Source organism: Chamaea fasciata, unplaced genomic scaffold (assembly GCF_029207755.1).
Source record: "Chamaea fasciata isolate MVZ Bird 193981 ecotype frontalis unplaced genomic scaffold, bChaFas1.0.hap1 SCAF_1133, whole genome shotgun sequence".
Taxonomy (NCBI): domain Eukaryota; kingdom Metazoa; phylum Chordata; class Aves; order Passeriformes; family Sylviidae; genus Chamaea; species Chamaea fasciata.
Genome location: NW_027095218.1, coordinates 16,980 through 29,090, shown reverse-complemented (window position 1 = coordinate 29,090; position 12,111 = coordinate 16,980). Strand labels below are relative to the sequence as shown.

Sequence of the window (12,111 nt, the reverse complement as noted above, 5' to 3'; positions counted from 1 at the left end):
GGCGAAGGTCACGTGACCCAACCCGGGTCACTTTTCACCAATTCCGGTTTTTTCTTTTTTTTTTTTATTCTACAAATACAAAAGGAAAGGGGGCGGGGCCGCGGCCTCCGGACACGCCTACAAAACAAGGGCAGCCAATGGGAAGCGGCCCCGCCCCGTCAATCAACCTGAAGACACTTGGGGGAGGGGCGAAAAAATCCAGCGGGGACCAATCAAAGACGGCTCCGCCCCTCCCTCAGCTGTGGGGCGGGGCTTGTCCAATCGCCTGAGCTCCTGAAGGCGGGAAATGAGAAAGCCCCGCCCTCAGATCATTCACAGCCAAAAGGAGAGCGGGAGCAGTGGTGGGCGGGGCTTGAATGCAGCTCCACCCTTTGAGGCGTGGTTTATCGCTATGTGGATGTGTTGTGGTCACGCCCCTTTTACCCTACATGAAAAATGGGCGTGGCCTGGACTGTGACGGGGCGTGGTCTCGGTGGGATCCGCATTGGGGGTTTGGGCTCTGATTTGGGCCACACCTGAAGGGGCGGGGCCTAAAACAAGCCACGCCCTTTTAGTGGACAGTATTGTTCTGATGGCCGTGACCCAGCAGACCACGCCCCTTTCTGCACCAACCCCGCCCATAGTTCACTGTTCACGCTGCGGTTGGTGGAGCCTGGGAGGGTGTGGTCGGTGTGGCCACGCCCCTGGGCGTGTCCCGGCCCCGCCCTCAGAGCAGCAGTTTCCCATTGCGGTGGATTTTGAGGATCCGGCCCAGGCGCTGCTTGGCTGTGGCCAAACCCTTCCGGGGGCGTTTCCCTGGGGGCGGGAATGTCACCGGGATTGGGGGGGACAGGGGACACTGAGAGCCCCAAAACCCACCCTGACCCCCGGAACCCACCCAGACCCACCCCAAATCCCCACCCGGACCCACAGAAACCCACCCAGAGCCCCTCAGACCCACAAATACCCACCCAAATCCACACCCAGACCCACAGAAACCCACCCAGAACCCGTCAGACCCACAGAATCCCACCCAAATCCAACCCCAAATCCACCCCAAATCCCCACCCAGACCCACAGAAACCCTCCTAAATCCACCCCAAAACCTCTCAGATCCACAGAAACCCACCCCAAACTCACCCAGACCCACAGAAACCCACCCAAACTCACCCCAAATCCCCACCCGGACCCACAGAAACCCACCCAAAACCCCTCAGACCCACAGAAACCCACCCCGATCTACAGAAACCCACCCAAAACACACCCAGGAGCCCTCAACCCACAGAGCCCTCCCCAACCCCCCTCAAACCCTCCCTCAACCCCCCCGCAGCATCTCCAAAACCCCTCAAATATTCCCCAACCCCTCAGACCCTCCCCAACCCCCCCCCAAAGCCCCTCAATAATTCCCCAAATCCCCTTAGACTGTCCCCAAGTGCCCCCAAAACCCCCCCAACTCCCCCTGGAACCCCCTGAAATCCCATCAGACCCTCCCTAACCCCCCTGCAGCCCCCTGAGACCCCCACCAAAACCCCACGAAAATCCCCAAATCCCCCAAAACCCCCCTGCAGCAAATCCAACACCCCCCCAAACCCCTCAACTCCCCCCAAACCCCCCTTGGACCCTCTCCTAACTCGCCCCAAACCCCCTCAGCCCCTCCCCAAACCCCCCCAAACCCCCTCAGCCCCTCCCCAAACCCCCTCAGCCCCTCCCCAAACCTCCCCCAAACCCCCCCAGCCCCTCCCCAAACCCCCCAAACCCCCCCCAAACCCCCCCAGCCCCTCCCCCAAACCCCCTCAGCCCCTCCCCAAACTCCCCCAAACCCCCTCAGCCCCTCCCCAAACTCCCCCAAACCCCCCCAAACCCCCCCAAACCCCCTCAGCCCCTCCCCAAACCCCCCAAACCCCCTCAGCCCCTCCCCAAACCCCCCCAGCCCCTCCCCAAGCCCCCCCTCACCGTGGCTGGGCGGGGCCGTCCCGGGGGGTCCCCGGCGTTGGTTGAGGAAGACCCCCGGGGCCATGGGGGTGGGGGCGCGGCCGGGCTGAGCCCCGGGCGGGGGGTCCCGGCCCCCCCGGCCGGGCCGTGTACTCGTGGTCAGCCAGGCTGGGGGGGTACAGCGGCTCCTGGGGGGGCTCCAGGGGGGGCTCGGCCTCGGGGTCGCCCCCCGCCCCCAGCTCTGCCTCGGGCTCGGGGTCGCCCTCGGGCTCGGGCTCGGGCTCTTCTTCTTCTTCCTCCTCATCTTCCTCCTCCTCCTCTTCTTCCTCCTCCTCCTCTTCCTCCTCGGGGGAGGGGGGCGACGGGGGGCGGCGCTTGGCCGGGCCCTTCCTGCGCTGCAGCTTGCGGTGCTCCTGGGGGGGGACGGGGGGGGGGTTAAGGGGGATTTGGGGGGTCAGGGGGGTATTTACAGGGGGCTTTGGGGTGTTTGGGGCAGTCAGGGGGGGATTTATGGGGGTTTGGAGGGGATTTAGGGGGGGGTTGAGGGGTCGGGGGGGGATGTATGGGGGAGTTTGGGGGGTCTGAGGGGGATTTATGGGGCTCAGGGGGGGATTTATGGAGGGGTTGGGGGGTCAGGAAGGGATTTGGGGGGAGTTTGGGGGGCTCTGAGAGGTCGGGGGGGCTCAGGGGGGGATTTATGGGGTGTTGGGGAGGGTTTGGGGGGATTTATGGGGAGTTTGGGGGGTCAGGGGAGGATTTATGGGGGGTTTGGGGAGGGTTTGGGGGGATTTATGGGGAATTTGGGGGGTCTGAGGGGGATTTATGGGGGTTCGGGGGATATTTATGGGGATTTTGGGGGTGTTTGGGAGGTCGGGGGGGGGATTTGGGGGGGTTTGTGGGGTCTGAAGGCTCGGGGGGCTCAGGGGAGTTTATGGAGGGGTTTGGGGGGCTCAGGGGGGGTCAGGAAGGGATTTGGGGAGGTCAAAGGGGGAGTTACAGGGAACTGAGGTGTATTTACGGGGGATTTGGGGGGATTTGGGGGGATTTGGGGGGTCTGAGGGGTCGGGGGGGGCTCAGGGTGAGGTTTATGGGGATTTGGGGGGTCGGGGGCAGATTCATGGAAGGTTTGGGGGCTCAGGGAGAGATTTACAGCGGCTTTGGGGGATCTGAGGGAGATTTACGGGGAGCTGAGGGGGGGGGTTTGGTGGGCTGGGGGGGGGCACCCCACCTGATGTTCCTCCCAGTTCCCCCCAGTTCCTCCCAGTTCCCCCCAGTTCACCTGCTGGGCCAGTTTGGCGGCGGCGGCGGCCAGCCCGGTCTCCACCGAGGCCACGCGTGTCCCCTCGCGCACCGGGCGGCTCTGGCGGGGCAGCGACGGCGTCACCCGAGCTGGGGGGACACCCCGACATCAGGGGTGGGTAAAGGGGGACACCCCGAAATCAGGGACACCCCGAAACCAGGGGTGGGATAAAGGGGGACACCCCGAAACCAGGGACACCCCAACATCAGACACCCCGAAACCAGGGACACCCCGAAACCAGGGATACCCCAACATCAGACACCCCGAAACCAGGGACACCCCGACATCAGGGACACCCCGAAACCAGGGACACCCCGAAACCAGGGACACCCCAACATCAGACACCCCGAAACCAGGGACACCCCGACATCAGGGACACCCCGAAACCAGGGGTGGGATAAAGGGGGACACCCCGAAACCAGGGACACCCCAACATCAGACACCCCGAAACCAGGGACACCCCGAAACCAGGGATACCCCAACATCAGACACCCCGAAACCAGGGACACCCCGACATCAGGGACACCCCGAAACCAGGGGTGGGATAAAGGGGGACACCCCGAAACCAGGGACACCCCAACATCAGACACCCCGAAACCAGGGACACCCCGAAACCAGGGATACCCCAACATCAGACACCCCGAAACCAGGGACACCCCGACATCAGGGACACCCCGAAACCAGGGACACCCCGAAACCAGGGGTGGGATAAAGGGGGACACCCCGAAACCAGGGACACCCCGAAATCAGACACCCCGAAACCAGGGACACCCCGAAACCAGGGGTGGGATAAAGGGGGACACCCCGAAACCAGGGACACCCCGAAATCAGGGGTGGGATAAAGGGGGACACCCCGAAACCAGGGACACCCCGAAATCAGGGACACCCCGAAACCAGGGGTGGGATAAAGGGGGACACCCCGAAATCAGGGACACCCCGACATCAGACACCCCGAAACCAGGGGTGGGATAAAGGGGGACACCCCGAAACCAGGGACACCCCGACATCAGGGACACCCCGAAACCAGGGACACCCCGAAACCAGGGGTGGGATAAAGGGGGACACCCCGACATCAGGGACACCCCGACATCAGGGGTGGGATAAAGGGGGACACCCCGACATCAGGGACACCCCGACATCAGACACCCCGAAACCAGGGGTGGGATAAAGGGGGACACCCCGAAATCAGGGACACCCCAAAACCAGGCACACCCTGAAATCAGGGACACCCCGACATCAGGGACACCCCGAAACAAGGGGTGGGATAAAGGGGGACACCCCGAAACCAGGGACACCCCGAAACCAGGGATACCCCAACATCAGACACCCCGACATCAGGGACACCCCAAAATCAGGGCCCGGGACAGGGACACCCCGAAATCAGGGATGGGTAAAGAGGGGGACACCTCGAAATCAGAGCAGGGTAAAGGGGGAACACCCCGAAATCAGGGCCTGAAATGGGGACATCCCAAAATCAAGGATGGGTAAAGGGAGGGACACCCCAAAACCAGGGACACCCCGAGATCAGGGCACAGACCAGGGGACACCCTGAAATCAGGGATAGGGTACAGGGAGATACCCCGAAATCAGGGACACCCCGAAATCAGGGACACCCTGACATCAGGGACACCCCGACATCAGGGATGGAATAATGGGGGACACCCCGAAATCAGGGATGGGATAAAGGGGGGGGGCACCCCAAAGTCAGGGCACAAATAAAGGGGACACCCCGACACCAGGGATGGAATAATGGGGGACACCCCGAAATCAGGGATGGGATAAAGGGGGGGGACACCCCAAAGTCAGGGCACAAATAAAGGGGACACCCCAAAATCAGGGATGGGATAAAGGGGGACATCCCAAAACCAGGGACACCCCAAAATCAGGGACACCCCGACACCAGGGACACCCTGACATCAGGGATGGAATAATGGGGGACACCCCGAAATCAGGGATGGGATAAAGGGGAACACCCCAAAATCAAACCCCAACCAAGGCAGGAGGGCCCCCAAAAACCACCCAGCCCCCTCCCCCCCAAAATCCCCAAATTTCCCCCAAATTTCCCCCCAAACCTTTGGGGCTCCAGGGGGCGTCGTCCGTCACTTTCTTCTTTTTGGGGAGCGATTTCAGGGCGGGGTCGTCCTCGTCGGACTCCAGCGAGGGGTAAACTGGGGGGGCACAGAAATCGGGGTTCAGGGGGGTCTGGGGGAGGGAAATTTGGGGTTCAGGGGGGTCCTGGGGAGAAAATTGGGGTTCAGGGGTGGAAAATTGGGGTTCGGGGGGGGTTTGGGGTGGAAAATTGGGGTTCGGGGGGGTCCTGGGGTGGAAAATTGGGGTTCGGGGGGGGGTTTGGGGTGGAAAATTGGGGTTCGGGGGGGGGTTTGGGGTGGAAAATTTGGGTTCAGGGGGGGGTTTGGGGTGGAAATTTGGGGTTCAGGGGGGGGGTTGGGGTGGAAAATTTGGGTTCAGGGGGGCCTGGGGTGGAAATTTGGGGTTCAGGGGGGTCCTGGGGTGGAAAATTGGGGTTCGGGGGGGGGGTTTGGGGTGGAAAATTGGGGTTCAGGGGGGGGTTTGGGGTGGAAAATTGGGGTTCGGGGGGGGTTTGGGGGAAAAAATTTGGGTTCAGGGGGAGGAAAATGGGGCTTGAGGGGGGCCCTGAGGGGTTGGGGGGCAGGAAATTGGGGTCGGGGGGTTTGGGGGGCACAAAAGTTGGGGTTTGGGGGGGTGGGGGGGATTTTTCAGCGAGGTTTTGGGGTATTTTGGGGCAGGTTTTGGGCAGGTTTTGGGATATGTTTTGGGCTATTTTGGGGGATTTATTTGGGGATTTTTTGGGCTATTTTTGGTCAGTTTTTGGGCAGTTTTTGGGCAGTTTGGGGATTTATTTGGGGATTTTTTGGACTATTTTGGGGCAGTTTTTGGGGATGTATTTTGGACTATTTTTGAGCAGTTTTGGGGATGTGTTTTGGGTTATTTTTGGGGCTATTTTTGGTCAGTTTTTGGGCTATTTTTGGGCAGTTTTGGGGATGTATTTTGGGCTATTTTTGAGCAGTTTTGGGGATGTATTTTGGGCTATTTTTGGTCAGTTTCTGGGCTATTTTTGGGCAGTTTTGGGGATGTATTTTGGGCTATTTCTGGTCAGTTTTTGTGCTATTTTTGGGCAGTTTTCAGGATGTATTTTGGGCTATTTTTGGGGCAGTTTTTGGTCAGTTTTTGGGCTATTTTGGGGCAGTTTTGGGGATGCATTTTGGGCAGTTTTGGGGATGCATTTTGGGCTATTTTTGGTCAGTTTTTGGGCTATTTTCAGGCAGTTTTGGGGATGTATTTTGGGCTATTTTTGGTCAGTTTTTGGGCTATTTTTGGGCAGTTTTGGGGATGTATTTTGGGCAATTTTTGGGGCTATTTTTGGTCAGTTTTTGGGCTATTTTCGGGCAGTTTTGGGGATGTATTTTGGGCTATTTTCGGGCAGTTTTGGGGATGTATTTTGGGCTATTTTTGGGGCTATTTTTGGTCAGTTTTTGGGCTATTTTTGGGCAGTTTTGGGGATGTATTTTGGGCTATTTTTGAGCAGTTTTGGGGATGTATTTTGGGCTATTTTTGGTCAGTTTCTGGGCTATTTTTGGGCAGTTTTGGGGATGTATTTTGGGCTATTTCTGGTCAGTTTTTGGGCAGTTTTTGGGCAGTTTTCAGGATGTATTTTGGGCTATTTTTGGGGCAGTTTTTGGTCAGTTTTTGGGCTATTTTGGGGCAGTTTTGGGGATGTATTTTGGGCAATTTTTGGGGCTATTTTTGGTCAGTTTTTGGGCTATTTTCGGGCAGTTTTGGGGATGTATTTTGGGCTATTTTCGGGCAGTTTTGGGGATGTATTTTGGGCTATTTTTGGTCAGTTTTTAGGCTATTTTCGGGCAGTTTTGGGGATGTATTTTGGGCTATTTTTGGGCAGTTTTTGGGCTATTTTTGGGGATGTATTTTGGGCTATCTTTGGGCAGTTTTTGGGCTATTTTTGGGCAGTTTTGAGGATGTATTTTGGGCTATTTTTGGGGCTATTTTTGGGCAGTTTTTGTGCTATTTTTGGGCAGTTTTGGGGATGTATTTTGGGCTATTTTCGGGCAGTTTTGAGGATGTATTTTGGGCTATTTTTGGGGCAGTTTTGGGGCAGCTTTTGGGATATACTTTGGGCAGTTCCGGGGTAACTTCCAGGCCCCCCAAACTCACTGTACTCGGCGTCCTTGAAGCAGGCCCCCAGGCTGTCCTGCTCGTCCAGGCTGCCCTCGGCCTCGCTGTCGGTGCTCCGGGGGGCCGGGGGGGCTCGTCGGGGCCCCCCAGAGCCCCCCGCGCCCCCCCTGTCGCCCCCCGCGCCCCCTGCCCACCAGGTCGGGGGGCCCAGGGGGGTCCCGGCGGGCAGGTTGGCCATGCAGAGCATGCCCTGGATGGCTTCACGTGTGCTGGGGGAGGCCGGGGCCTCGCTGAGGGGGGAGAAACGGGGAGAAAAAGGGGGGGAACGGTGAAAAATGGGGGGAAAGTGGGGAAAAAATGGGCGAAAAAAGGGGGAATTGGGGAAAAAAGGGGAAAAAATGGGAGGGAAATGGGGGGGAAATGGTGAAAAATTGGGGAAAATGCGGGTGAAGGGGGAAAAAAGGGGGGGGAAATGGTGAAAAATGGGGAGAATTGGGGAAAAAGGGGGAAAATGGGTGAAAAAAGGGGGAAAATGGGGGGAAACGGGGAGGAAATGGTGAAAAATTGGGGAAAATGGGGGTGAATGGGGGGAAATGGGGGAAAATGGGGGAAAATGGGCGAAAAAAGGGGGAATTAGGGGAAAAAAGGGGAAAAAATGGGGAGAAAATGGGGGGGAAATGGTGAAAAATTGGGGAAATGGGGGTGAATGGGGGAAAATGGGGGGAAATGGGGGGAAATGGGGAAAAATGGGCGAAAAAAGGGGGAATTTGGGAAAAAAGGGGAAAAAATGGGGGGAAATGGGGGGGAAATGGTGAAAAATTGGGGAAAATGGGGGTGAATGGGGAAAAAAGGGGGGAAATGGGTGAAAAAAGGGGGAAAATGGGGGGAAACAGGGAGGAAATGGTGAAAAATTGGGGAAAATGGGGGTGAAGGGGGAAACGAGGGGGAGAAATGGTGAAAAAGGGGGAGAATTTTGGAAAAAGGGGGAAAATGGGTGAAAAAAGGGGGAAAATGGAGGGAAACGGGGAGGAAATGGTGAAAAATTGGGGAAAATGAGGGTGAATGGGGGAAAATGGGGGAAAATGGGGGGAAATGGGGAAAAATGGGCGAAAAAAGGGGGAATTTGGGAAAAAAGGGGAAAAAATGGGGGGAAATGGGGGGGAATGGAGAGGAAATGGTGAAAAATTGGGAAAAATGGGGGTGAAGGGGGAAACAAGGGGGAGAAATGGTGAAAAATGGGGAGAATTTTGGAAAAAGGGGGAAAATGGGTGAAAAAAGGGGGAAAATGGGGGGAAATGGGGAAAAATGGGCGAAAAAAGGGGGAATTTGGGAAAAAAGGGGAAAAAATGGGAGGGAAATGGGGGGGAAATGGTGAAAAATTGGGGAAAATGGGGGTGAATGGGGAAAAAAGGGGGAGAAATGGTGAAAAATGGGGAGAATTTGGGAAAAAGGGGGAAAAAATGGGGGAAAAAGGGGGAAAAATGTGGGGGAAATGGGGGGAAAAGGGGGAGAAATGGGGAAAAATGGTGAAAAAAGGGGAAAAACAGCAAAAAAATGGGTGAAAATACGGGGAAGTGGGGAAAAAGGGGAGAAAAAAGGGAGAAAATGGTGAAAAATGGGGAAAAATGAGGGAAAATGGCAAAAAGTGGGGGAAAATGGGGAGAAAATGGGGGAAATGGGGGAAAAGGGGGAGAAATGGGTGAAAAGAGGGGGAAATGGGGAGGAAATGGAGAAAAAGGGGGGGAATGGTGAAAATTGGGGAAAAAACATGAAGAATGGTGAAAAACGGGAAAAAATGGATAAAAATGGGGGGAAAATGGGGGGAAAAATGGAGAAAAAGGGGGAAATAGTGACAATTGGGAGAAAAAACGTGAAGAATGGTAAAAAACAGGAAAAAATGAGGGAAAAATGGGGGAAAAATGGGGAGAAAATGGGGGGAAATGGGGGAAAAAGGGGAGAAAATGGGGGGAAAATGGTGAAAAAAGGGGAAAAACGGCAAAAAAATGGGTGAAAATGGGGGGAAGTGGGGAAAAGGGGGAGAAAAAAGGGGGAAAACGGTGAAAAACGGGGAAAAATGAGGGGAAATGGGGGAAAAATGGGGTGGAAGGGGGGAAATGGTCCCCAAAGACCCCCCCAAAAAGCCTCTCAAAAGCCCCTGGGGACCCCCCAAAACCACCCCAAGACCCCAAATAACCCCAAAAGCCAAGCCCAGCCCCACAACTGCCCTCCCCGAGCCCCCCAGGCCCCCCCAAACCTGAGCTGGGGGTACTCGGAGCCCCCCACTTGCCGGCTGGCCTTGAGCAGGTCCAGGATCCCGGCGCTGCCCCCGGCGCCCCCCTCGTCCTCCTCGTCCGTGGTGTAATCCTCCTGGGGGGAAAAACATCCCAAAATTATCCAAAATCGCCCCAAAAATATCCCAAAAGTACCCCCAGACTGTGGTGTGATCCTCCTGGGGGGGAAATATCCCAAAATTATCCAAAATCACCCCAAAAATATCCCAAAAGTACCCCCAGTCTGTGGTGTAATCCTCCTGGGGGGAAAAACATCCCAAAATTATCCAAAATCGCCCCAAAAATATCCCAAAAGTACCCCCAGTCTGTGGTGTGATCCTCCTGGAGGGGAAATATCCCAAAATCGTCCAAAATCGCCCCAAAAATATCCCAAAAGTACCCCCAGTCTGTGGTGTAATCCTCCTGGGGGGGAAATATCCCAAAATCATCCAAAATCGCCCCAAAAATATCCCAAAAATAGCCTCAGTCCATGGTGTAATCTTCCTGGGGGCAGAAACAGCCCAAAAATGCCCCAAAATAGCCCAAAAATGCCCCAAAATCACCCCAAAAATAGCCCCAGTCCGTGGTGTAATCCTTCTGGGGGCAGAAATAGCCCCAAACCACCCCAAAAGAGCCCAAAATAAGCCAAAATAGCCCAAAAATTACCCAAAATAGCCCAAAAATTGGCCGAAAATAACCCAAAACAACCCAAACCACTCCAAAATGGTTCAAAAATTACCCAAAGTAGCCCAAAATTAGGCAAAAAATTACCCAAAATAGCCCAAAAATTACCCAAAACGGTCCAAAAATAACCCCAAAATTACCCAAAATAGCCCAAAATAACCCAAAAATTACCTGAAATAGCCCAAAATAGCCCAAAATAACCCAAAATCGCCCAAAATTGCCCAAAATAACCCCAACTAACCCCAAAGAGCCCCCACCCGCCCCAGTCCGTGTTGCAATCCCGCTGAGGGGCACGAGGTCGGAAATATCCCAAAACAGCCCCAAATACACCAAAAAATGGCCAAAAACACCCCAAAAATACCCCCCTGACCCCCCCAAAACCCCAAAGAATCCCCCAAAACCCCAAAGAACCCCAAAAAACCCCAAAGAACCCCAAAAAACCCCAAAGAATCCCCCAAAACCCCAAAGAATCCCCAAAAACCCCAAAGAATCCCCCAAAAACCCCAAAGAATCCCCCAAAACCCCAAAGAATCCCCCCCAAACCCCAAAGAATCCCCCCAAACCCCAAAGAATCCCCCCAAACCCCAAAGAATCCCCCAAACCCCAAAGAATCCCCAAAACCCCAAAGAATCCCCCAAAACCCCAAAGAAACCCCAAAACCCCAAAGAATCCCCCAAAAACCCCAAAGAATCCCCCAAAACCCCAAAGAATCCCCAAAACCCCAAAGAACCCCAAAAAACCCCAAAGAATCCCCCCAAAACCCCAAAGAACCCCAAAAAACCCCAAAGAATCCCCCCCAAAACCCCAAAGAATCCCCAAAACCCCAAAGAATCCCCCCAAAAACCCCAAAGAATCCCCCAAAAACCCCAAAGAATCCCCCAAAAACCCCAAAGAATCCCCCAAAACCCCAAAGAATCCCCAAAACCCCAAAGAATCCCCCAAAACCCCAAAGAATTCCCCCCAAACCCCAAAGAATCCCCCAAAAACCCCAAAGAATCCCCTAAAACCCCAAAGAATCCCCCCAAAACCCCAAAGAATCCCCCCAAATCCCAAAGAATCCCCCAAAAACCCCAAAGAATCCCCAAAACCCCAAAGAATCCCCCCAAAAACCCCAAAGAATCCCCCAAAAACCCCAAAGAATCCCCCAAAAACCCCAAAGAATCCCCCAAAACCCCAAAGAATCCCCCCAAAACCCCAAAGAATCCCAAAAACCCCAAAGAATCCCCCAAAACCCCAAAGAATCCCCCCAAAACCCCAAAGAATCCCCCAAAACCCCAAAGAATCCCCCAAAACCCCAAAGAATCCCCCCGAGCCCCCCCAAACCCACCTCGATGTCGAAGTCGACCTCCCCCGGCTCCCGCACGCGGTTGGGATCCGAGCACGGCTTGGCGCGGGGCAGCTTCCGGGGGAGCCCTGGGGGGACCCCGAAAACGGGATTGGGGACCCCAAAAACGGGATTGGGGACCCCAAAAATGGGATTGGGGATCCCGAAAATGGGATTGGGGACGCCGAAAATGGGATTGGGGACCCGAAAAACGGGATTGGGGACCCCGAAAACGGGATTGGGGACGCCGAAAATGGGATTGGGGACCCCGAAAATGGGATTGGGGACGCCGAAAATGGGATTGGGGACCCCGAAAATGGGATTGGGGACCCTGAAAATGGGATTGGGGACCCCGAAAATGGGATTGGGGACCCCGAAAATGGGATTGGGGACGCCGAAAATGGGATTGGGGACGCCGAAAATGGGATTGGGGACCCGAAAATGGGATT

At 55.6% G+C, this 12,111-nt stretch overlaps 1 protein-coding gene across 1 annotated transcript in view; it reads right to left on the bottom strand.

The window, feature by feature from the left end:
* Positions 1-616: 616 nt before the first annotated feature.
* PHF8 (PHD finger protein 8) overlaps positions 617-12,111 on the bottom strand; it is a 28,468-nt gene continuing 16,973 nt past the window's right edge. The window contains 8 exon segments of the mRNA XM_066174923.1: positions 617-795; positions 1,933-2,032; positions 2,034-2,324; positions 3,191-3,300; positions 5,284-5,379; positions 7,424-7,674; positions 9,639-9,751; positions 11,666-11,751. Of these exon segments, the coding sequence (XP_066031020.1) occupies positions 707-795; positions 1,933-2,032; positions 2,034-2,324; positions 3,191-3,300; positions 5,284-5,379; positions 7,424-7,674; positions 9,639-9,751; positions 11,666-11,751 (1,136 nt within the window). The 3' untranslated portion in view covers positions 617-706.